Source organism: Brienomyrus brachyistius, chromosome 10 (assembly GCF_023856365.1).
Source record: "Brienomyrus brachyistius isolate T26 chromosome 10, BBRACH_0.4, whole genome shotgun sequence".
Lineage (NCBI taxonomy): Eukaryota > Metazoa > Chordata > Actinopteri > Osteoglossiformes > Mormyridae > Brienomyrus > Brienomyrus brachyistius.
Genome location: NC_064542.1, coordinates 2,205,670 through 2,232,464, shown reverse-complemented (window position 1 = coordinate 2,232,464; position 26,795 = coordinate 2,205,670). Strand labels below are relative to the sequence as shown.

The 26,795-nt window shown below is 44.1% G+C and overlaps 1 protein-coding gene across 9 annotated transcripts in view; it reads left to right on the top strand.

Moving 5' to 3' along the window:
* The window catches only part of klhl13 (kelch-like family member 13), a 53,250-nt gene that overhangs the window by 5,879 nt on the left and 20,576 nt on the right, over nt 1–26,795 (top strand). For 2 of the 9 annotated variants that reach the window (XM_049028920.1, XM_049028914.1), the window contains exons 2-4: nt 5,169–5,243; nt 15,383–15,427; nt 26,103–26,244. In XM_049028920.1, the coding sequence (XP_048884877.1) occupies nt 5,191–5,243; nt 15,383–15,427; nt 26,103–26,244 (240 nt within the window). In that variant the 5' untranslated portion in view covers nt 5,169–5,190. Of the gene's footprint in view, nt 1–5,168; nt 5,256–15,382; nt 15,428–15,943; nt 16,231–26,102; nt 26,245–26,795 lie in introns of those variants that run through there. The other 7 variants (XM_049028916.1, XM_049028913.1, XM_049028922.1 and 4 more) reach the window with 4 other exon arrangements.

Sequence of the window (26,795 nt, the reverse complement as noted above, 5' to 3'; positions counted from 1 at the left end):
CCGAATGCTGTTTTGTTTGGATTAACCACGTGACTTAATCAGATTTTACAAAAGTCCTTAAGTTGTCCATGTCGCTCAGTAATGAACTTCTGCTGATAACTAGCAAGTGTTTATGTAGAATAGTAATACAGACCATAAAAATTATAATCAATATATTTATATGGGTAAGTCTTTATGAATTTTTTCTGGACTGGGTGAGGTGTATTCCAGCGCCGTGATTAAATGTTTTCATGTTGATGATCTTGTGCTAAGGAGGCTGTGATCTTACCAAGCATGCGTGAAGAACATCCCGATGCTTACTGGTGCCTTTTTGTTCTAGGTGTTTTGCAAGACGAAGGTGTAAAGAGCTATACTTGGTGTGACTTGTGTGTATGGACAGGTCTGCTTTGTGTCTGCGTTATCTTGTTCTCTGTTACTGATTTGGGCTATAATTTTATTAGTCATGCGTCCGAAGATCTGACACAAAACAGTCTCATTCCATGCAAAAACAATTATTGACTGGTATTAAGCAGAAAAGGAAATTGATGCAACTTCTCCAGATATGCCTTGCGGGGACACCACAGCTTAAATTCTTTATAAAAATGAATTTCAGATATTTGAACTGCTTTGGCTTTGCTGTTTTTTAGTAACCTGTTGAAATTTTATTCTAAGTTCTAAATGCAAAGAAACCATAAAATCAGTCCCAAAGTTAGTTTGTTATACAGACACTGATATGTGTACTTCTGTCGTGTTTGACACACTTGTTATCCAGTACAGTATTATTTGGGTGTAAAATAATGCAAGTATAATTCAAGGTGGCATACAGGGAAAAGATTATAACTAAACAAAAGTATAGATAAATTAAGAATTACTTGCTTAATAGAATTACAGAAAAGTATTATTTTTCATAAGAACTGTATGGGTTCTGAAATTTGATACATGGACTTGGATAAAGTGTAACCAATAAAGAAGATTTATGGTCCATTACAGAAATAAGATTACGGAACTTATGTCATTATCTCTTTCTAGTATCTAACGACCAACCTTTAGAGACATTTTACAGCCAAGTGAACTGAGTTTTCTCTGAGGAATTAAATCTCGTTTTTGGGAAGTTTTACAGACGTGTGTAAAGTTTCCGGAAGTCACTGGAGTGTAGTGAAGAGTTTATGGTCTTGGAATCATGTAACCCAGAAGGATTGTGACGGGTCTCTCTGTAGCCCACAGCAGTGTTTTCAGTATTACAACCCCTCTCCCACTTGAGTGTTTGCCGTGACCAAGCTGTTGAGTGTCCCTGTGTTCAGTCTGGCTTAGTGCCGCCCAACCTCAGCTCGCACACAGCTGTTGCACCATCTAATGATGCCACCCAAGCGACACTCTGCACCTGGCCTAAGACAGAGCAGCCCCTGCCCCCCACCAGAAGGAAAGACTGCGACAGAAGAGGCAGGCGGTGGGGGTTAGTCAGACCACAGCCTGTGGTGACAGGGACATGTGTTGCCTTGGATCTGAAAGCTGTCTTCTCTGGAAATATGTGACCCATCAGATTTCCATGGAAGAAGTTTCAATCCATGTGAAGGATCAAAGTGAACTGCCATAGCAGTACAGTCTCTTCTCCATAAACATCTCCTAGTAGATCTTTTATAATTTAGGTTCTGTGAATTAAGTATGTAAAAAAAAAAATAATAATAAATAAACTAAAAATAGCAGATGATTAGTTGGGGGGGTCACTCATCTGTCCAGTTTGATGTTCAGGCAGCTTTATGTTAAAAAGGAAGCAAAAATGGCCTTTAATGTGCTGGTCTGGAGCAGCATCAATGTTTAGGGGAGCCAAGGGAGAACAGAAATGTTCTTTAGTGAATTTGGGAGTTATGCTTCTCTGGAGGTCTGTTGTTCACCCAGCTGCAAAGGTCTTCCAAAACACCCAGCAAGTGAAGACATGGGGATAAAGTCCCACTGCTTGGTGTTATAGCTGGAGCACGTGCCAAGACGGTGGTGGATCAGAGCCAGGCAGCACTGGGTTAAACCTTCTGCTGTGCCGTAAGAACGCGGCTAGGCTCTAATCCCCCCCGGCTGAGCTTGCCGGGCCCCCTCCGCTCCGCGTCCCACTTCTGCAGAAGCGGGGCTGAAGGCGCGTTCGGCTGCCATGCCGCTGCTGTCAGCGTGTGCCCGTCCGCGCCTCTCCTCCTTCGCCCTTCCCCTCCGCCGCCGCCGGTCCTTGTCCTCCTCTTCCTCCTCCTCTTCCTCCTCCACCTCCTCACCGTCGTTCTCCACCCCCAGCCAACTCAGGATGATATTTTGGTCCCGGCTCGGCTCGCACGGAGCCCAGAGCCCATGGCCAGCACGGGATTTTCACCAAGCTGCACAGGCTCTGCCAGTCCGGTCTGAGCAAATCAGGTACCATCGACTCCGCTTAGGACACAAAGCCCTTCTGAACGAACAGCGGAGGTTCTTTGTGAATGTCCTTTGATCTATGTATTCTTTTTTTTTTTTGGTCATGTTCTTAATGTTGCTTATTTTCTAATTATCCTTGTTTACAAGAAGTATTGTAGAAGATACTGTTGCTTGCATTAATTCTCACTATTATTGCTATTTGACACTTGCGTAGTGGTGTGATTGCAGCTCTGCCCATTAAGCTGTGTGTGTGTCTGTGTGTGTGTGTGTGCGTGTGTGTTGTAGTATGTCGTGTCCGTGAGCTGTGAAGGGCGCCTTGCCCAGCGCGGCTCCGCACAGCCAGTTTGGAGAGCAATGAGTGACCCTTGCCAGAAGTGCAAGGACGCCTCCCGGTGTGCAAGTGCTTAATGCTCTCCTAGCCTTTCGGTCTCATTGTGAGCATCGTCTTTCTAGCCTCGTAGCCTGTTTTCATGTTTGTTTTCCCATTTCTACCCCAACTATTAGCTGAATCGTTAAATTAAGACTGTAGTGTGTTTTTGTTTTTTTTTTTTAAATCTGAGTTTCATCTTCTCGTGTCTCTGCGCAGGATCATTGGTGAACATGAAAGCTTCCCCTAGCCTCAGCTGCCCATGTTGCACAGTTTTGTGACTTATTGTTGCCCGGATATTACATAGAATACTTATCTCAATTTCTGAGAATGTGACATGCTTTTCTTCCCTGGCAGGGGGATCTCAGTGACCCATATGAAATGCTGCAAGGCAGGACTCTCTGCCTGTGGGTCTTGCGTGTCTTGGAGACGCTATCAGTGGGCAAGAGAGCAGATCCTGCAATTCCGTAGGCATCTGCGGCGGGTTATGGTGCGGGGATGTTAGAGCCTGTTAGGAACATGGTCCTGTTTGCGTTGTCAAATATCCCCATTACTGTCAGCCACCTCATGGAGATAGTAATCGTGGTTTGTAGTGGATTACTCTTGACTAGTAATAATTTTAAATAGTAACTAGCAGTCATTACCTTGGAATTAGAGATGGCATAATACAATTTTTTCTGGTCCAATACCAGTATTAAAATGCTGAGTATCTGCCGTTACCGATCTGATTTTTATTTAAATTTTTTCGCCATTATCAACTACTAAGCTTTAAATGAGATTTGTATCGATAGCTTGCCATGTTCATAGAAATGTATCTGCATTTAGTGCTATAGCCCCGCTGCTTGAGTTTGCTAAGAACAGGAAAATATAATGGTCATGTTGCTCAAACAAAAGGTTTGTCACTGTGCTCCAGGACGGAATCCACAGCCAACAGGATTTACACAAGTCTGCTTCTTCCTTTTATTCAATAACTTTCACAAAAACGAGCAGAAGTATTTCTGAAAGTGCAATTTGTGCAGTTTGTTGCCAAATTTTATATAATAATGAAATCAATCATAAAAATAGCACATCAATATATGTTTCAACTAAAAATTTCTAGTCAAAGTGCACATAAAGGCTGTAGTTCAAAATCTACAATGGAGCTCAGATAAGACTTTTATGTTGTAATTAGCCAAAATTTTTGAAAGAATACATTAATTCATGTCCATATATATTCATGTGCATATTTTTATTCTTATATTTTGTATTTGTATCTTTTGTACACCACTACTGCTTGTGAAGCCGGCACACAAGAATTTCACTCGCATGTTCTGTACCAGTGTACCAGTAATGTGATGTGGCAATAAAAGTGATTGATTGATTGATTGATTGATTGAAGTCTGAAGACATCTAATCAATCAATCAGTTTGTATATATTTTACTGTGTTCAGACTTAAGAAAAATCACCACTACTAGCTTTACATCCATTGCACTCTGCGGTTTTGCTTTTTACTCAGGAGAGGTTTGGCAACTTCCAGCCATCCAACAAGATGTCAGTAGTTTTTTTGGATGACAGGAGAAATTCTTGTTGGTTTGGGGTTAGGTAATGTACTACAATGCTGTACACGCGGTGATCCCTGTGTGCATGATGTAAATCAAGCCTGCAATTACGTAGCCTGACCTTGGTTCTGTTAACGTCCTGAAATTTTAATGATGGTCATATTTTAGAGTTTATGGGAGCTGTATTCCTGTGTTAGCTCGTCTTATTAATTTGAACACGTATAATATAAAGACAGATAGAGGCGAGCGGTAAATGAAGAGGTTTATAGCAGTTTCTGACTAAACTCTAAAGAAAGCTTGAGTTATGACTGTCACTTATGAGTTGCATCTTTTATGGTGTCGCTTTAAATGTAGCCGAATAGAATATCTCCTTGTTCGCTTGCTTTGGCGGTACGTTCGGTCAGTCGGCATGTTTTGGACGTGCTTTTTAAACGAGTCACGTATGTAGCATGAACCTGCTTGTGATGTGATTTTTATTTTTTTTTTCCCCCCCACGGTGCCGACGTGTCAATCCGCTGCTCTGCAGCTCTGCATAATCTTTATAGCAGATCACTTCACTTTCAAGCTTGATCTGGCCCAACATGTGTAATGTACGTCACTTTGGATAAAAGCAACCGCTAAATAAATGATGATTAAAGTCTGCCTTTGGGAGCTATGCTTTAGCCAGCGGAGAAGCAACAGGATGACTACAGACTTTTGTTTGTGAGCCTCTTAGCGTAACGGTGCAATCGGCGACTCCGCTACGGTCGCTTTAATCATCGACGATGCGCCGTAAGTTTTCTGTAGGTGCCTGTTGAGTTTTCTTTCTCCCCAGAGTGTTAAAAGTGTAAGGATCTGAAAAGCCCTGCTCTGGATGTCGCTGTATGTAAGAGTGTGTCCCACTTTTGTATTCTAGAGTGGCGGCTTTGGGCGAGGGTATGGACCACCCTGCGAACAGAGGGGAGATGATGTCCATTGGGCTGCACGACAGGTATTGTGCAATGTATGTCTCTCCTTCCCTTTTTTTCCCCCCAAGCCCCAACCCCCAAATCCATGCCTTTAGAGTAATGTGTCTGATGCACGTAAAGGTTTGCACGAACAGAGCACACAGCCAGGGATGGAAGCCATTTCTATACATCTGTTAGTTTTTTGCCTTTTCTCCCCTACAAACAGCCGTAAATCCACATACATGCTGTCACTTTCCCTTTTGATTGCCGTTTATATGAAGGCCTCATTTCTTATGAACAATTTTTGATGATCTGGCCAATTTTAACATGTATCTGACGTGTTGTTTTGGCTTAAGAGCACCATACAGGTTCCATAACAATAAGAATGAGTAGAGGATTTCCTCTACTCCAATATTAATTTATCTGATGTTATGGGCAGGTATGAGTGTGTATTGTGCAGTTATTAATATTTTCCTGTGACATGTAATTATTTTGTTAATGAGGATAAATGGAAAAGTATGGGAGAAGTGTTTATTATTATTATTATTATTATTATTATTATTAATTACCAGAGTTTTTCCCTGCCAGCCCAGCTCAATTCTGTGGTTTCTGAACTTTTCACTGTCGGTGCTCTTATAGTTTTGGTCAAGCAGTGTGCATTCGCCTTGGAGATCTCTTGTGGTTTCTTCTCGCAAGGATCTCTCTTCAAGGGGAAGAACATCACAGTTCATGCACTGCGGTTCTGTCCGTAACATGCCACCCGTTGACAGTACAAGAGACTCCTTGCAACGACCATTTAAAAAACAAAAGTTCTGATGGATAAAAAGGGCCCTTTACTGCATGAACAGTATCCCAGCAGTATTTTGGTTTCAAGATATTTGTCTTATTACAATTACTGGTCAATGTTTGTGCTGGAGAGGCTTACAAAGACCTGAGAAATGCAGAACGGTTGAGATTAGCTGTGGTTCGGTAACCTTTTTGTCTTTGGGGATTGAGTTGTGTTCCCGTTAATGCTGAGCTCTGCAAATCCACTTGACCCCCACGGCTTGTCAATGGAAGGGATATCATTTTGTTATTTTTTTTTCAAAGCTTCTTTTTCTCTGAATATATACCTTGAGAATTAGCACCACAACAGCCTCCTGTTCCTCGAGAGGTGTGTACTGCGCCGACTGAGCCTGCCGACAGGGCGAAGGTGGCTGCCCGGCCTGCGTCTAACGTATGAACTTCGGTACTAACATGGTGCCGGATAGAAATCAAGACATTTATGCACCCTTCTCATGTTTAAGAAATAATGAATCAGTTGCCCCCCACCACCATTTTTTAGCTAAACTTACAATGGTTCTTGCTGCATATACACTGATTTGCGTCATAAATGTCTAGAAAAAAAGTAAAGTGTTTGAGAGCCATATAGCTTTTCCAGTGTTTGTCCGCATTTCAGAATGATCTGCTTTGAAAGCCACGCTTCCCTAACTGATCTGCAACACTGTCGCCTGGCGTTACAGGCGGTGACAGGAATAGTGTCAGGGTTGCTAAGCAGCTTCTGCTGAGTAGATGAGTGGTTAGGTGGGGAAAAAAAACACTTTAAGACTCTAGGGGTTGTGTGTTTACAGCTAAATCCATTAATGTAATTTGTTGACTGAGAAACCAGAAATGGCCCAGGTTGACTGGAGCTTGACCGTAATCTGTGAGGATGCTGAGGTGTCTGAATCTGTTTCTAACTTTGGATTTATTAGAATGATAAAGTTCTTTAATTCTGTATTCACTCTATAAAAAAACCAATTTTGATTTAGTGCTCAAAGGGGTAATATATGACTGAGGCAAAATTCAATTGGTATTATTTCCAAGTGAAATATTGTCACCAGTTGTCTGTCCAGCATTAGGCAGATTCTTTGAAGGAGAGCTTTGCAACAATAATCCTGCCATTTTCTTTCCGACTCAGTGACTTTGCTGCAGCCAGTGTTTGGATGATGGTCAGAATGTATAAAGCTGTTCTGTTCTCAAGGCAAGGTTCACTTAAAATGCCATGAGAATTATAAAAAGATACTAAAAGACACTGCTAACGTGGTTTAAGACCCAACGTAAAAATGCATGTTTTCCTTCCTTTTACACGTATTTTGATATAGTTTTGGCAGATTCTACATTATGCTCACAGTGATGTGAGAATGTTTAGAAACATTCCTCAGTCCTCGTGTGTGTGTGTGTGTGTGTGTGTGTGTGTGTGTGTGTGTGTGTGTGTGTGTGTGTGTGTGTGTGTGTGTGTGTGTGTAGCCATGTGTACATACTGTTTATCCTTCCATGTAAATTCTGTAACCACATACCCAGTATTGGTTTCTGGTGAACCTGGAGCCTTTTCCAGGGTACAGTGGCCACAAACATGTACGGGGCGACACTCCGCCGCAGGGCACACACTCGCACTCACAGTCACCAACTAAGGGTCATATAGACCTAACGGTCATATAGACCCTGCATGGTTTTGGCCTGCAGGAAGAAGCCAGAATACTTGAAGGACAGAGCAGGCAGTGTGCATATTCTAGACGCCCAGTGATTTATTTGTATGGGATTTTGCTTTTTTTTACATGTAATCACCCTTTTTTCCATCATCACAGATGGGGAAACTTCACGGGCCAAATGTAAGGTTTCTCATGGGTCATGTAATCCACAGATCACCTATTTAAAATCCTCAGCTCCAGACTTATTTGTACAAGGTCTTTTCTGCACCTGGTTTTATTCCTGACTACACCTTCCCGTAAAACCATCTTCCGATGTTTATTTATTACTGTGTTACTGGAAGTGTCCCTGCACCTAGATATGCTGGTGAAGGGATACTCAGCATGGCTGTTTAAATGCACTCGAGCAGACGGTGGGAATGTTCCCTTGGACTTTGTATGTTTTTAGTTATAACTCCAGACTCTGAGAGTTAAATCTTCGCTCTCTCCCTTGTCTTGGGAAACACCAAACGACTTGTTTACTATAAATAACCCTATTTTGTAAATTTTAGATTTTTTGGTCTGGTTTTCCCCCTAAACTGAGCTTTTTTTTTGTCTTTACTACGGCGAGATTCATTATTTGTTTCTTGGTTCTTGTATTTATTTTTGCTTAATACAGCATATAAGGATGAAGCAGCTGTATTCCGGACACAGATGTAAACAGTTTTATCTGGCAGCTGCACAGACTAAATGAATCTGAAGCCGCGGCCGGCGACGCAGGGAAAAGCCAGAGACCCACTGTGCTCTGGACGCCTGGAGATAAATCTTCAGGCTTCGCTCATAAACCTCCCGCCGGGCGGCATGGCTGGCGCAGGGCCTCGATTCGTCACCGACGTATCAGAAGACTTGTGACGTAATCCCGGCGCCCGCTGGAAGTTCAGGCTTGTTTGCACTATCCCTCACACAAATGCTTTTTCCCTCCAAGTTTTACCCTCCCTGAGCCGGCTACTGCGCTCCTTAAAGGCCGTTTATAGCTCTGAATGCACAGCCGCTCACCTCTATTTATAGTCATCGTCAAGGAAACTTTTGATTTAATTCTATTTTTATTCCGCCCCCTGCAAGGTCCATCTGTTAAATGAGAAGTTAAATAATGGCCTGCACTTTTTATGTGTTGGGTTATTTTACATTTACAAGTGTTTTTAATGAATTCTTCAACTCCCTTTGGGAATATAAAACTATCAGAAGGCTGAGGTACATCTAACCAGGCTGGTGTGTATAAGCTTTTCCAGTCCGTCGTGTTTTGGGGATGTTCGTATCTTGTCCTGTCGTCGACTCTCCACGTATCTTTGCTTGTGTTCTGTTACCTAGTTATCCAGCGATTCTTTTGAATTTATCAATAAAAGCTCTTTATTATTTATTATATTATTATATTAATTATATTATATTATTATTATAATATTAATTATATTAATTATTATATATTATGTATTGTGTGTGTATATAGTCACTTTTCTAGCTGAAATGCACTTACTAATGGCAGTTTATGCTATCAGATGTGTCTCCATGCCAGGCGTATGTTGCTGGGGCATTAATTTGTTGCCTTGAAGAGATGCAGATCGGAAAAAGCTCATTTGTTCGTTCCATATTCATGTGCCTTTCCAGCTACCCTGCTGAGATGAGGTGTTTCCTGTGCCCTAACAATGACTTAAAACTCCGTTTGAAGTTTGATTCATAAAACCGTGGTTGGCACAATACACCAGGCACAATTGCTATGGTTTTATTTTCCCAAAATGTATAATATTCACACATGTAAAACCTGTAACAGTTTCAATAACTGCCGTTGTAGTCATTCGCTTTTATTTTAATGTGCTTCCAATGAATGTCGGTAACTTTCAATCCAATTTGAACTATGTGGTCTGTATAAAGAAATCAAATATCTCTCCACTAATGGCTTCCAGGCTATGCTGATTGGGGATCTTAAAAGCTTTAGGCTCAAATAATGAATCAAATTGCCTTTTTCCTGCATTCTGAGAGTCTCCGTATCGTCTGAGAGACTAACGACATTGTTAAAGTGGGAGAGCGATATGGCTGTTTCGACATTCCTGTCATTAGCATCTGTCCTTCATCAAGGAACCAATTTCTATTTTCTCCATTTAAAATATATTTTTACCGTAATCTTCTGAGATTTTCCTCAGCTTTTTTTTTTCCTGTATCCCATTTTCAAATTGCCTGAGGTGTGGCCTGCAGATCCAAACCCAAGACGGCCTACTTTGAGTTCAGATCAAGCTCCTGCCAGGATAGCCAAGTTTCTGAATCTGTTTCATACTTCTTTAGAAAAAGAAACCCGACAGAAAAGGTTGCATTCCTGAAACCTTCATGTAATGCGTATGAATTATTCAGCAGAGATGACTTCATCAGTGCATATTTGGTTGCAGTTGGAGAAGGTATTCTCAGGCTCTCTCACGTGAGCCTTTGAAAGTGAGATTGCCGAAGATTTATCCACCACGAAATTGGAGCTGAACTGAAGTCTGCTAAATTCGATGTCTGCCGACGCTGAACACTCTCTCTCCACGTCCCAGTCCGGTTGGCGCCCTGAGATTTTAAAACGGCTCTGTTGGATTTCACTATGCACTTCACAATGTTCTTTTATTCTTGATCAATTAGCAAAGCATTAACACATCTTCCGTGTGTTTTCGCGTCGCGGAAAACGCTGAACATTGGGCTGAATTGATTCAGCTTTGTATAAATAAGTTCCTTCGTACATGAGTATTTTGTCTGGTGTTACTTTTAAAAAAAACGGAGTCCTTGGGATATTACAGAAGGGTCTCTCCGTGAAGTAAAATGGCAAAGCTGGGATGAAGTGCGAACAGACACTCTTAATGGTTGTCTTTATTTGGTCTTGCTGTTAAAGAACATCATTAACCACCTGTTTGGGGTGGAGTCAGCAGCCATTAATTCTCCTGCTTGAAGAGTCTATTTATACCCTAGTGTACGTTTGCTGTTAAGGTCAGTACCCACATTCTCCAGCAGATGGCATTCATGAGCTACTCCACGTTTTCTGGTCGGATTCGACTTTGACCTTAAAGTATTTACTTGCGAAGGCAGGCAGAGCATTGGTATTGTGAGAGAATTCACTTTGGTTCTGCTGTGTAATGTCTCATGTCGCAGAATCGCTTAATTAGTCTAAAATATTTGGTTTCTGTGGTACAATGTTCTCCAGGGCTTGCTGTTCAAAGCACGTCCATGTTGTTTTGATGCTCGTTGTCCTCAGCAGTCATTGATTGATCCATATTCTTTCAGGTGGGTTAGACAGCTGGGCTCCTCTCTGCATAATATTGGACCACGTTCAACTGCGCGCTGTTAGCATGTAAAAATGTTGTTTTTAATCCTTATTCCTGGCAACGTTCTGTGATTTCAATATCAGGATTGTTCCGCAGGGGATATTTTATTTATTTATACATAATATTTTATTGCATAAAGGCTCAGAGGAGGCCGGCAGTCAGGAGAGCTGGTGGGAGATGGTGATGAAAGTTGTCGGTGGCTCATTGACATCGAAAATAACACTGCAGCAGTGTTGGAACTTCATTGATGCTTTTTTTTTTTTCCTTATCTTTTTTACTCCTCTTGAATCTCGCTAAATTACTCTGAGCCTTTCTCATCTCCTCGGCATATTAAGCACCAGCTGACTAATCCAGGCACATCACTCCTCTTGGTTCTGGGCCTGAAGATCTGTGCTCTCTGCCCCTCGCTCTTTTCTCAGTTTACAGATAATTGGGGAAAGACGAAATTTCTTGCATTCTTTTTGGTGCACTGATAATGCTGTACCACTTGACTGTAGGAGTTTATTAAAGTAATTTTTGCTGTTTTCTCATGACTTTTCTGTGGTCTCTGTAGTGACAGGGAGGGAGAAATGAGGCTCTAACCTGAAGCGATGGGAATTGTCGTGCTCCGTCTGTCTTGTGTAACAACATGGGCAGTTATTGAAAGGTAACCGGGGGAAAGGGGCAAATCAGCCCGTGGACAACGGCGCACGACAGCCCAGAACCTGCTTGGAACACGTTCTACCAAAGCAGGCGGCTAGGTATGCTGATTGATCAGAGTAGCCAAGGGGATAATCTGTTCTCCAAATCTGGCCGGCTTCAAAGCAGGGCGAGGTCTTAATTTATTTATTTTCCCCCGAAACCCTCTTAAAATTCACTTGTGGAGAGAAATATCAGAAGAGGGGCGAAATGAGTCGGTTATCCTTTAAAGCAGAACTCGAGCTGATTAGCCTAAGTGAAGAGCACGGCTTGTGGCACAGATCCAACAAAAACACATCACCCAGGGGAACCCTTCCCTGCTGTGTAACATCACGCCATTGGGATCCTTCCCTTGAGCGTCTTGAGGAATTTTCAGAGTATAGACCTGCTTCAGCCTGCTTAAGTCGGCCCTGGACCTCCTTTCGGTAGTGAGTGTCCCATAGCAGTCAACTGGGCCGACACAATAGTCCCTTAAAAGAGATCGCTTGTGCGGATCGGCCAAAGCTGGGATTGGAAACCAACAGAAAACTGAGGGACTTTCATCCAGTGATTTGATGGCTATTGATTATCTACATGCTGCTGGGCGGCTTGGCCAAAGCCCTTTTCTCACCTGTATCCCTGACAACTCTCTTGTCCCTTTTCTGCAGACTTGTGCTAAGGAATGGCATCTCCAGGGTGCATGAATTCCTGTAAACCTACACATGAAATTCATTGTGCTGTTTGTACTTTCGTTACTTCATCTATTCATATTTGTTTTAAAAATACGCACATCACTTTTGCTTTCTTGAATGTTGAATGGCAAATGTTGAATTAGCTCTTCCAGCACAGGGATTAACTGAATGACATGAATGTTCTTGATGCTAATTACAATGCTGGCCCTTTACAGGGCTGTGTGTAATCTAATAATAGAGAGGAGACAATCATGTATTTCAGACTAAAAACTGGCTCGGGTCTGTTCATCACACAGTGTTCATCTGGCAGCGTGGTACAATGAGGACTTCATACAGTTAAGCATTCCTTAGTATCTCTGAAACAAATACAGGTATATGCAGATGAATCCATGTTAATGTTCAGTGGTGTTTCCAGGGAAAAAAAGTACCTTTTTAATATGGTCCAAGACTCATCTAAAGTGAGAGGAGGAAAGTTCTACACAGTCCATGTTTTTGCTCTCTCCTAGCTCCCAGCACACCCAAACCAGGTAATCGGTGTTCTTGATTGGCTGGGAGGGAGCAAAAATGTGCGGGTCCCCGAGGTCTGGGAAATACTGTCTTAAATGCATTGCCCATTACTATGAAACCAGAGCAGGTTGTCCTCATAAGTCCTCATTATTTCTGAATTTGCGTGAAGAGTTTCCTTTTGATCCTGTGTGCAGCTTTTGAAGGATTCGCATGCCTTTGGTGTTACGGGCTTTGCCGGCAGCATCACGCCCAGTCACAACTGGCCCTTGATGTCTTGAGTACCAATGGGATCGTAATGTTTCTCCGGGATCCTTATTTGGTATTTGGCAGGGCGGGGCAGTGACCATCAGCATTCAGTTCGGAGAGCAGCTCTCGCCGGTGCCGGAGCCCAGCAGGAGGCAGTATATGGGAGAGAAATGAACACGCATGAGATGGTCGTTTTGCCTGTAATGGATTCTTTTAGATTTAGAAATTTATATTCATGAGTATTCTCTGCCCAACCATCCCCCTGTATTTTATGTTCTTTTTTTTCCTCCTAGTTTTAAGTATTTTGAGCAGGTGTTAAAACCTAAAGAATAAATTACCATCTTATTACTTGGACATGTGATTCCCCCGTGCTGGGAAAATTTAATGGAGGGGAAAAAAAAGCTATATTAAAATATTATTGCCCCCGATTACACTGAATGTGTGCAAATTCATGTTGTGGTATTTAGTCATTAGACCTGCTTCGCAGAAATCGCGGGTTAAGGGGTAGTTTGAGGTGATCTTGTGCCGACGGTGTTCATGGTCCGGGGAATGCGGGGGACTGAAGGAGAAACGTTTGGTTATGCTGGGAAAGCCTTATGTTCCAAGGTCACATCATCCCATGTGCACGGCTTCTGCCAATTGGCTGCATGAATGCAGCCAATCATATTTCCCAGAATTTCCCACTTTAGAGGTTGACTTTTTATATGTACAAGCTTTTCATAAAATTGTATTGTATTGAAATTGTTAAATGTATTTTGTACTATGCAGTTATGGTGGTTGATGCTTACAAGGTGGTGATGAATTCAGGGGTGTCAGACGGGTATGGATATCCTGGCAAATATGGGGCTGGGGGGCAGGACTTTATCGGGACCCCTGAATATGAAATATTATTTCTGTGCTCGGGAAACATTATGCCTTTGCATCTGTAAAATTTACTGTGGGGGATCCGTATTTCTTCAGATTCAAAGTGGCAACCCTAGCAGGGGGGGGCAAGGTTTGGCAGGGGGTCCAGAATTTCAAGCTGCATCAGGCTTGGCTTTGTAGCTCTCACCCATACGCCACCGCTAAGAGACGTTCACCATACGTAATATTCTAGTGTTTTCTGTTTAACACCCGTGTCCTTTCTGCTCCTGTAGCATGGCCTACAGGGTGTCCAGATGCCCCTCCCCCCGGCACAGTGCGGTGCCACAATGCCAGTTTAGAGATGAAAGCAAGCGACAACAGACAGAGTAATATGTGATGGTACTGGAGGCTTTGAGGTTTGTACAGGGGACCCTAATACTTTAGTGCACATCAAAGAAATATTGTTGCTTCTATCCTAGGCGTAGTGAAGAATCTGGGAGTAAACAGCACCACTCAAGTCAAGCTTTACAAGGCTGTCTGACTTACGGGTAATAAAAGTATCAAGATTCCTGGGAAATAAATAAAAGAAGATATAGCAGGTTTATAGGAGGAATACTGCAGTTTGGTTTTTATTCATTTCTTTTTTTGCCTCCCCATTCCTGTTATGGGTGCCTAAGGTTTAGCTGCCTGATGTTTCATTCTGAACCGCATAAGACCACAGCTGTATGTGTAGCTGGGCTGAGGTGCCCATTCCACGTGAGGAAAACGGATCCTGCTTGTGTGATATGGTTCTCCTTATCTGAAAGAATAAGACCAACCAGCTCGCAAGCATAAGGAAGGTAACTGTGAACTTGTATGGGGTACGTGAGACATCCGGTTGGGAATATGTATTCGTGGGGGGGGGGGGGGGGGGGGGGGTGTGACAGCACACGAGTATTATTCATCATTTTCCCGCCCCATCGTTTAATGGGGACATACAGCCCTGGTTGAAGTTCCCATCGTGGCATCCGCCGCTGGTCCCCACGCAAGGGGGGTGGGGTACTCCACTGAGAGGGCTTAGGCAACCGGGATGGAGAGAGAGAGAGTGAGGGATGGAGAGGGAAAAGGAGGGGGCGGGAGGCATCTGGGGCCAGACAGGGCTATTGTAAAATGCATGAGGGATTGCTTGTTGTACATGTGGGGGCAGGGGGTGGGGGGTTGAGGAAGCAGGAAAAAAACCCACCCATTTAAGACAATAGAGGGAGGGAAATAAGACCCTTACAGAGAGAGAGGCGGCATGCGGCCGATTGGGTAATTTCAGAGCGCTTGACATATTGCCTTTGGATAGGGAAGCTGAGCCACTTTGAGTAATGTCACCGATGTTTTGTTTGGATGCAGCCTGAGTGTGTGGCCGGAATCGGACGCTCGGTTCCCCCGGTAGCTGGTAGCCTTGGGCTATGCTGCCGCTCATTTCCCGTTTCTGCTGTTGTAGCTCGCAGGAAGAGTGGACTGAGGATGGCAAGTGCATTCTCAATAGGTATGTCCGAAATCCGTCCGGATCACGCCGCTTGTTTGGGGTCCATCTGTGCCAGTCTCTTCTCTCTCTGCCTCCCTCTCTCTCTCTATCCTTTCTCTCTCCCTCTCTCTCTCTCTCTCTCTATCCTCTCTCTCTCTCTCTCTCTCGCTGCCTTTCCCCCGTTCTGGAGCGAGTGTCACAGGGTGAGGGATTTTTTCCATAGGGAGGCACGCTGCTTTTGCCGGGCTCTCGCTCGCCCTGTCACCTCGCTTTGATGGAGCCTCCTCTCTGTGTGTAGAAACAAAGCCGCAGCACGCTCTGTGCCACGCCACGGCACTCTGAGCGGCGCCTCCGCTCCCCCCACCCCACCCCCCCTGTCCCTTTAACACGCACTGCAGTCAGCGCTCCTATAACAAGGTGGCACTATTGCGGAGCTAGTCAGATAGAATCATCGTAGCGCTTCAGGGGACGGGACAGAGTTTTTTTTTTTTCTCTTTTTTTTTTTCCTTTTTTTTTTTTTTTTTTTTTTTTTTTAAGGGAGATGCCTCACAGCTCCACCGCAGCCAGCTGGCAGGGCGGCAGCGTCAGCGTAGAAGCACCAGAGGAGGCTTAGCAACGCCAGCGGCCGCCGGCCCCGCGCGCCGGCTTCCGTGTGGGACGGGAGATGTAGCCGCCAGCCTGTATGGGACGTGCTCACCGCTGCCGTCGTAGCACCACTGTGACAACATGCCGTTGAAATGGAAGAGCGGTTCCCCAGCTAGCTGGAAATTCCCAGTCCCGGTACTTAAGACGTCTAGGTCATCCCCTCTCTCCCCAGCATACATGTAAGTAGAAACTGTAACGGCTTTTGGAAACGTGATGAACTGTAGGGTGATTTTGATTTGCTTGCCTTTTGGCACATCCCTCCGTTTTACGACTAGCTCATCTCGTCCGTCCGCGTGTGTCTGTCGTCGCCGGCGGCGAGCACCGCCAAGCCAGCCACCGCTCGCCGGGGCTGGGAGCTCTGCTGCTTTCTAGCTCGTACCCCGGCTCTCCCCCACTCCTTCCTGCCGTTCCTGCCGCTCCTGCACCTATAGCCCCTACGCCAAAGCTGCCCCTGGCAGCACCGGGGCGATCTTCACCTTGCTGGCATGCCGTCGCAAAATGCTCGGTGCTGTAATGTTTTAAACCCGGAATGAGAGGGACTGTGTTTAAGCCCCTGAAAGAGTGAGATACCGTTCAGATGTCATAGACGTGCTGATATATCTGTATGCCAGTTCGCTCTCAGGTTTCACCCATAGTAGTCAAGGTTAGAGTCGACCCGACACTGATGGAAACGATCCGAGAGTCTATTTGAAGTTCTGAGGTGGGCGTTATTAGAGCGGGCAGCTGCTGTTTGCGCTCTAACATGTGATGCGCTCATTCCCGACGCATTTCGTGCACTTTGCATATAGCTTTTGTTTGTTTGCACGTTGTTGTTTATTTGCACGTGTTCAGAGTGAATTATCTGTGCCCTCCAGTGCCGGTGTTAAGCCGTACAACCTTTTGTGGAAGTCCTGACGGTGTGTGTGTTTTTTTTTTTTTTTTTTTTTTTTTCTTTTAAATCTCTTACTGCCCCCTCCTCATTCTCATACATCCAGTTGTCTTTTCCTCCTGGGCTGTCTGTGGTCTCTCTGTCTCTTTCTATCCCCGGCTTTCCGACACAGCGAACCGCTGTTGCCTTTTGTGGCTTTAAGGCTGTGCGTGTGTGGAGGGTAAACGTTCCATTACTGTGTGTGCGCACACAGCCCCACCAGACTGAAAGCACAGCGATCGTGCCACAACCTGCATCGCTTTCACGTTACCTGCCGTTAAGTAAAGATGTTGGCCGCGCCGAGTCGTGATTTCCTAACCCAGCCCAATCGGGCTTGGCGTTTGCCCAGGGCCGTCTCGGATTTAGCCGGCAGCCTTCTGGGCACTTTGTGTAAGAAGTGGAGCTTGTTTCTGTCGGGGCTTGTTTTTTCGTTGATGCCGGTCTAGGCGGAGAAGAGCAGCCCATAGTGATGATGTGCAGGTGTGCTTCCCTGCAGTCGCCTGGTTCGGCAAAGGCCCGCGCGCGGTGCACACCTTTAATAAAGCTGTATGTAGGTGGCAGCGGCGGGTGCCGGTGACCCAGTGACACCCCAGAATGTGTCTGCTGCTGCAGCCCAGCACTGTCTCTGCCCTCTTTCCTTTCTGTTATAAATGGCCTGTCTCTGCTCGTTCCTCTGCTGGGGCCACAATGGAAAGTGATATTGTAGGAGAAGCCGTATGCTACCTTTCCCTTGACAGGCTGGTCTTTGTTCCTTTGGTGGTTGGAATCCAAATGTGTCTACATTAAGGAGAAATTTATATGAATGTTTTTGTATGTTTTTGTGTCACGCATATAAAATTGTAATTTGTTTTTCTTTCTCCATTTTTATTTCTACCCGTTTTCCTTTCACACTGACATGGATGGATGGATGGATGGATGGCTGTTTAGTGTTTTATTTGACATGCATGCTATTAATCACAAATTTCCTGCATTTTTTTCTGCTGTCCCCAATCCCAGGCCTTCTTGTTTTTCCCATATTGCGGTTTGTATCCAGTCTATTTTTACTGGCTCCCTCTGATTATAGGTTACCCATGGCTTTCAGTGAACTCTCCCTCAGTGAACAAGCTATGGAATTCGTTCTGTGGAGTTTTTATTTTATTTGCCTTTTGGAGCCAATCTGTTGTTGTGTTTTTTTGTGCGTGTGTGTGGTTTTGGTTTGTATTGAAAGGATTTCCGAACATGCCCCAATGGAAAGGTTGGCTCTTCAGTGGGGGGGGGGGGGGGCGTTTTTCTGGTTAAAGGGGAGGGGGACTTTGCATTGTGTGTTAAAGATCTGGCTCTGTGCTGAGAATGGTGACCCTCTTAGAGTTTTAACTGATGGTTCTTAACAAATATCTCTCATTTATACCTGCCAGGGGGTCCCTGTGTTGTGTTGTACTTGGTTTCCCTTTCATTCCCCCGAGCTTCATTCTAAAGCCATAATTGCTTAGGAGAGAGCAAGCCAGAGCAGAACTACTGCTCCTTTCATGGGCTTATGCTGCTGGTGACCCTGAGTTAGAAACTCTTTAAACAGGACTTCTAGTAGCAGTCTTTTTTAACTTCAGACCCCTTGACAAAAATCATTGTAAGGGGAAAGTAATTAGATTTGTATTCTGTTTGTGTGGTTTTTGACTTCCCAACCAGCAGCTGGGTCACTTGTAAAGTGTCACGTCCCTCTTTATCTCTTTATTTAATACTGCACTGAATTGCAGCACCGGTTATGAAGCTTTCTGGGTGTGAAATAAGTCTGTATTCTCATAAGTTGTTGTGCACACTTTTAAAGAGGTCTTCTGCCTGAGCTTTGCAAATTAATCGGTGCTCAGCACAGCTGTTGGAATTTGCCTGAACATTGGAAATCGCAGCCCAAAGAACACGTCCTTCCTTGTGTCAGGACTTCACCTCATCCCAAATGGCTGTGGCCTGAGTTTGTGGGCAGCCCCACCTCCCGGTGCACCTGAGACGGCGGTGCTGGCTTTTGTTTTTAACTCCAAGCTGAAGTGCTCAGGCAGTGAGTGTGGCTGTCCCCTGTCTCCAGTCCATGTGAGTGAAAGATGAGTGTTACTGCTGCCTGACCACACCTCTCTCGGCCTGAAATCACCCAGCCTCTGCCTTAAGTGCTGATTTGTATGCTATGCTATTTTGTATTTTTGTCACTGTATGTTCCAGCCCACCATCATGTTGGGGAGCTTTCGGCTGTGTAGCACTAGGGTGGGTACAATGTGACATGCGAGATCGCCCTTCATTTGACAGTACTCTGTCAGTCTTCCACGCGAGGGTGTTTACTGTGTCCACTGTTTTCCTGTCTGCACTCCCTCAATGACTGATGACCGCAAGCCATCAGTTTTGCCAAAAGTGGCCAGCTCAGGGAGAGAGGCAGAGGGAGAGAGGCAGAGGGAGAGAGGCAGAGGGAGAGAGGCAGAGGGAGAGAGACAGAGGGAGAGAGGCAGAGGGGCGGAGGCAGAGGGGCGGAGGCAGAGGGGCGGAGGCAGAGGGGCGGAGGCAGAGGGGCGGAGGCAGAGGGGCAGAGGCAGAGGGGGACCTCAAACAAGCAGCGTGTGGTTAAAAACCAGTGACTTTGCCGTTGTGGGGACCACCTTCTTCCAGTCCCTGCAAGGGGAAACTCAGTTTAAAAAAAATATGTGAATGCAATCAAAAACGCCGAAAGACTTGTATTTTGTTTGCTTACTGGTTAGGTCTGGGTAAGGGTGAAGGGTTGTCATTGTTGAGATTAGAGTTTTTCTTATAGAAAATAAATTGTCCTCACAAAGTTATGAATACAAACGTGTGTGTCTTTTTTTATTTTATTTCATTATAATTCTCCCTCTCCCCGCTCTAATAGCACTTGGCATCCACTCTCAATATGAGGCCCTTTCACTGCTTTGTTCCATGTACACTGTGAGGTGTTTAATCAGTACAACATGAGCTACTGACTCTGATTAACACCGGAATACGTGTTTCTGAGCAGCTCATTGAGGTCACCACCATGGTTTTATATGCTTAAGATACAAGTGGGGACACCCTGGGCACTTTGTATACTGACTCATATATTACGTATCTCAGTGTTGAATATATATATATCATTGCTCTAGATTCATGTTTTTGTTGCATGATGAATATATAATGAATGATTAATTTTTAGAATTGGAAATATTCAAATCGTTCTTTAGAGTTAAAAATGATGTAGGAGCCGCGCTGAAATTTTTGTGTTCTTATTGAAGCAATTTATTAGGAGTGAAATTGGAGTGTGACGTGATGACATTCATACAGTGACAGGCAGGTTTCTGAGTCCTATTTTTGCTGTTTTACGGGGGTTTTACTGTCTGAATACCTCTGCTCAGTTTCCCGGGAGATTCAACCTGCGCATTTGGGCCTGTTTGCCTCGTCTTGCCAGTCTTTTTTTTTTTTTTTTTTCTTCATTGAGCCGAAATCCTATTTTATGGCAATGAGCAAACTTCATCGCTCATTTCCCGGAAGATTATAGGTTCCGGTAACATTTGCCCGGTCTTTGTATATCGAGTTGCCTTTTCTCTGGGTCTGGTGATGCATTTTATTCCTGCCTTCAGAAACCTGAAGCTGAGCTGTGACCTGTCGTTCGTTATGCGTATGGTGACGGCGCTGACCCGCCACTACAGAAGTGCACACAGAAATCATTGTCATGGCGTCAGCTGTTGTGCGTTTACCGTTTGCCACTAAGCGTCAGGCATGTCGTGAAATGTTCATATTCGCAAATTTGCTTGTATAAGAGATGAGCCATTATTGCCTCACCGGTGCTTGTGTAATCAGCAAATAATGTTTTTACATATTTGGTATTGATGCCATTGTTCAGAAAATTCTGTATTGCAGACTTGTGGCTTTTCCAGTAAAGATTTTCTAATGAAATTAAAGTAATTCGTAGCCCTTCTAAGCATGATGTAATGGAAAACATCATGTAGAACACATGGCTTTCTCTAATATTGTCAAATGAAATAAGACAGGCTATTTTTGGAGATCCATATCGACGGATTTCAAATGATCTGTGCATCAATATTTTGGTCTCTGGAGTGTTTCTTAAAACCTAAGAAATATTGGCTGATGAAGCATAAGAACCTCTTTGGAAAAGGAAGTTGTGTAATAAACAGTGGTGATGGACTATTTTTTCATGTGAGGATAAAATACCTCATTTAATTAGCAAGGTTGCAGGTCGGTAAACAAACAGCATGGCTATAGATAGACAACTGAAGCTGGTAAAAGCTTTCATGTGGCATCCATATCACTGCCGGTTTACAGACTGTTTTTAAATGGGCGTAATGGACAGGATATTTTTATTATATTACAAGTGAGTACGAGTGAAGCAAATTTTAATTTAATTAGACTTTTATTTCATTTAAGCAGAACTTTAATAAGCCTCTGAAAAGGATGTGATGTTCCGATACTCTCTCCCCCGACGGTCTCATGAATTAATGATCGACCTTCTCTTTTAATGTCTTTTTTTTTGTTTAGAAATAATTAAACAATGATTAAACTGAATATGGCACATATGAAACAGTATTGTATTCTCTGTGTGGGGTTTTGTGTTGTCATACTTTTCATTCTGGCTTTTAAAAATTATTTCTTGTTTAATATGTGCAGGGGGAAAGTAACAGAAGCTGTAAAGATACTTTTTGGGGGTAGAAATGACAGTGCTTTTCTTCACCAGTTATTTTGGCAATAAACAGGCTAATTTTACCACCTTTTCTGTTCAGATCGAGAGACGCAGTGATGAGCAGTGAGTCAGGTGATGTCATTTAGTAACTTCAGGAGATCACATTCACAAAACTTAATTGTGCATTTTATTCTGTTTTCACCAGTATCTTTTATTTTTTTTTTTGTACCTGAGGAAATGTATGGAAGCAACATGTTTTTTTCAGGTTTTGACCTACACAATGTCCTCAGACGCACCTTGCAAAGTCGTTAGAATTGCATATGGCTGTTATATCAGGCTTGGGCTCTTGTTCCACCGTCATTTAGCTGCAGTACTGAGCAAAATTACGAAATAAGACACCTGAACACTGCGTGTGTCTGTCTGCGTGTGTCTGTGTCTGTCTGCGTGTGTGTGTTTTGCGTATGTGTGATTGTGTATGTCTGTATATGTGTATGTGTGTGCCTGTTTGTCTGTGTGAGAGTGAGTGTGTGTCGGCGTGTCTGCGTGCGTGTGTCAGGGTGTCTGTGCGTGCGCGTGTCGGTGCGTCTGTGTGTACCCCCGCACGTGAGTGTGCCCTGCAACGGACCAGCATCCTATCCAGTGTATCCCCAGTCTTGTGTCCAGTGCATCCTGAAGTGGGGTCGAGTTGAGTCTCACTCCTGTACTAGACACGCAGGATGGTTGGATATTCCTTTATTTTTTAGTCTTTCACATCCAGACATATTTTTGATGTATAGCACTTATCAGTGAAGTGATTGAAATCTGTAATATATCTAATATTTTTTTGATTACATTCGAAACCCTAACCACGTTTCCATTCCAGAGCCTGTTTGTCAGGCCTCAGCTTTACCCCTGTGGAAGGGTATGCTCCCCCCCGCCCCCCACTATGGGTAGTCTACGGAAGGGGGCGTGCAGCCCAGGTGTCCCTGCCATGTGAAACCTGGCCTTTTGATATGATGACAGGAAAACTCTCCAAAATTGAATATGTCATGTGTTGAACCCTCCCCCTCTACTATTTAAATTAAAGTAGGACTGGAGAATTAACCTACTTCTCCCATCACATGCAGGCGAAGGAATTGGGATTTTAAAAGATTAGCAGGATAAAAATGAATCTGGCAGCTTCCCCTGAATGCTGCCCCCACTCCAAGATGGAGGTCTGCGGGAAAGCTCTGCCATGGCACCCCCCTGCCCCCATGTGGCACCATCTTGCTTCCTTTTCAGATACTCTTAGTTTACAGCTGCAGTGTTAAGCAAAACAAGTATGTAAACTTTGCGTGTGTCTTAACACTTAACTAAGATGACGTTAGTCTTATGTTTAACATAAATGCTAAACATTAATTTAAGAAGCAATTAAAATGCATTAACGAGGCCTTCCTTTTCAATCTGGAGCATGTGAATTAATTAGTGCTGAGTTAATGCCTAAGGAGCGGTTCATATCCATGTAATTAGTGCAGTGATTCCTGTTTTTTCCCCACATGTTTAATAAGGGCAGAGGTTTCTCCAGACACTTTATGCAATTGCTGCATCTACCTCGTCAAGATGCCAAAGTGTTTCTGCGTTCTCTGACCAGCCTGCTCTGATTCCGTCCAATCAGATTATCTGTGAAATGGGCACGAGTAGAAGAGGAGCTGTAACAACATTTTCTTGGCTCTTTAAACTTGTGGTCCCAGCTTGGGCAGTGATTTGGGTTAAATTTCGACTGCATTAAAGCATTGAGTGTCCTGCTGGGTTTCTGTGATTTGGGAACCAAATAATGGTCCTGTAGCCGCCATTCTGCTCCAGTCACAGAGGACTTTGCCTCTCTTTGGTGTGTTATAGCTCCACAAAGAAAAGGAAATGGCTTTTATTGAGACGGCTGCTAGCCCAAAAGGCTGTGGTCTTGCAGGAGTGGCTTTGAATGTCCGCTATGATCCACGCTGAGTCTCTTAACCCCAACTGTGAACAGACACCTTCGTTTTTTCCACCTGTCGTGGTGAAAATGGGAAAAGCAGCATGCCAGGCAACGCGTTGGGGGCGGCCGAGTCACACTCTCCTCTTTTGACCTCATCACCTTGAGCACAGCAGCCATATTCTATCATATGCTATAAGAGGGGTTATGGCCAGCACTCAGAATGCAGTTTTTTTGCTGGGATTTTAACCTCTGGTCACGATTGAGCTACCTCGCTTTGATTAGGCAGCACCAGCACTCTTATTCCATGCGTTTCCGCAAGGTGGCTGGGTTCACACCTCACTGAATATTGTACAGCTCCTTCCACTACAGACGGATCCCTAAAAATCTCGTGTTATCATTCCTCTTTTTCCATTTTTCTTTTTAATAATCATGTTTTCAAATGATGCTTTTTTCCATTTGTACATTGTACATTGGAATACCTCTTTTACACGTATCCCATCTTACTCTCCTTTGTGAGACACATATACAGGCGAAAGTGAAGCTTGGGCTCCTAATGCAGGATAAGACCATTTATCTGGTGCCTCCAGAAAATTCTCGGAGGTTTAGAGCCCTGTGTAAGGGTTTTCTGCCGAGACTGGGACTCGATCCAGCAACCTTCCGATTACTGGCGCATTGGACTAACTTGGTAAGCCGCACACCACCCCTTCATCATGACGCACTGGTCAGTAAGAGTCATTCTTCAGTTGTCAGTCATCAATAATATCTCCTCAGTTTATTGTTCGTCAGTCACCGATCACTCTGCTACGCTTAGCATGCCAGCTTAACCAGACACGTTGGCCAGTGCCCCCCCATTCTGCCTGTGCCCCGCAGTCAACGCCGCTCCTCACGACGTGTCCCTGTGCCATGTCCCTGCAGTGTCCCCGCTTGTCACCGACACTCCCCGAGATTCGCTTAGGGGAAAAACAAAAGCAAAACAAAAATAGTGACCTGGTTTCCTCGCTGACTCTCGCGGTGCGAATATACCCAGTGTGTCATTCACAGAGAAATAAACCCCGATATACGTTATGTGGTGTTTTCAGAAAGATAAGCACTTTGAAAGGTTGACTTCGAGGTAGCACTGGATATGGATAAGCATGGATATGAACTGAGAAATCTTTTAGTGTCACGGCAACAAATTGAATCAAATATTCGGTAAATGACCGTTCGATTTGTAAAATAGATGGCAGCAAGTAACTGTTAGATATATCTGCTCTAAGAGGAAAATTTAGCTGACCCCTTCCAGTGTTTCATGAGGCTGCCAGTACATTACTGAATTATAATTATGTTTTTGGTAAAGCGTCTTCTAAAAGAGAATTCTTTCCTCTGTAATCATGCCTGACGGTCATTACATGTCCATGTGCTTGGAGTTCAAAGTTGCTGTTCTAATGAAGATGAGCAGAATTTGTCTCTAAGATACTGGTTAAACTGGACCTGCAAATTTTTTAAAACGCCACGCAGTAAATCGTTCTCTTGCTGTTAACTGTGGACGTTACAGGTTACATATAGATTACTGTATCTGTTTTTAATTTGCGTGTGCAGTCAGACTGCAGTGATGCATTGTATGTTTTTTAAATGTATTGCATGCATAATTCTGGGTGAGGACAATGATCTGTAAAAATGGGAAGAGGGATGAATAGAGAATGAATGATGAATGAACGGTGACCTTTCTCTTGGAAAGCGGTGTGAAACATATTGCTGCTCACCAGAATCAACGCCCCCCCCCCAACTACCACAACCCCTTGGCCTTTCTTACAGAAGCACTGATAGTCACCCAGGGTAATATTTAATTGGCCAGTGTCAGAACCTCATCTCACACGTGCCTGCTCACCCTTATGTGCACACTCTGGCAGTTGTATGAACACAAGTGGTTTCATTCTCTGTATCTTTGGTTCTTTTTTGTGATTCCACATGAGGTTTTGGTGAAAATGTGATCATTAAGTGATCTGCTCTGAATAAATCTGGCCATTTGGGTAAGGAATTGGGGAGCCTGTTCGCAGCTGTCTGCGGATTGTGGTAAATGTACTCCTGCCTGTGCCTGCAGTATGGTGCGGTCATGCCGGTCACCTTGCCAACGAGTGCAGACCTCTGAAGTGATGGATGGATGCTGACTTGCAGGGTGCCATAGGGCTGAAAGTGTAGTAGGTGGTACTGGTTCCTGATGTGGATATCTGGTTTGCCGTTCTCTCATGAAGATCTGCTCATTTCTCACAGACGCTCCGTGATGTTTTTGGATTTAGCATAAAGCGTAGCATTTGACTGTTTTGTGGGGCTAGTGTTTGCATGCAGCATAGTTATGCAGGAAGCAGTACCTTTTGAAGGCCTGAATTTTGATGACAAAAATAGCATCCTGGGTCCTCTTTATAGCAGCACTGAAAATACGCAAAAAAATAAAAAATAAATAGGCACAGTACTTCTGAAAGTGAGTGATTTTAAAGTAACAGACCTCCTTTCCCACTAAACGCGGCTTTGTGAGCCCCATGCTGGAGCCCTGACTGTCCCGTGTTTCATGTGTATGTGTATCTCTCCCTCTTCTCAGATCCCTTGTAGATGATGATGACCCTCACATGAAAGTGTCCTTGGGGACGGGAGACATGGGCGTGTCTGCACACCTGCAGGCCTCGAAGACTGGCAACACGAGGTTCTTCACAAGCAATACCCATAGCTGCGTGGTCCTACAGGTCAGTGGCTCTGAAGCCGGGTTGGGGGTGGGGCTTATGACAATGGAAAGGGCACAATGTACCAGGTACTGAAGTAGGGTCCTGTAATTTCTGTAGTGGGGGTGATGATGGCTGAATCTTAGAATCCAAATGTTGCCTCAGATGCTAAACTGTAACTTGCGAGTCAGTAAGTGTTGGTGATTTCTTTTGCCAATGACCATTTACAGTTGAAAAGTAAGTTTATAAATGTGACCTCGTATACCATACCAAAAAGCTTGTAATTAACTGGCTGCTGTAATGTGTTTAGCCAGAAGGCACCCATATTGTCATCTGCAAGGTGAGGGGTAATCATGGGTGTTGGAGTTTGGCAGTCGTTTGTAACTTGAGAGCAGTTGTTCTCTTGTTGAACTGACTAATGTATTTTTATCCATTCATGTGGGCAGCATTGGCTCAGATTAGTGTGAGGCTCCTGTAGTCTGTGCACGTGAAGGAAATAAGCATTTACCACACACCATTTCTGTAAGAGCATTTTGGACTTTTTCATTCATGTTCCTCTGTGTGTTTTTATTCAC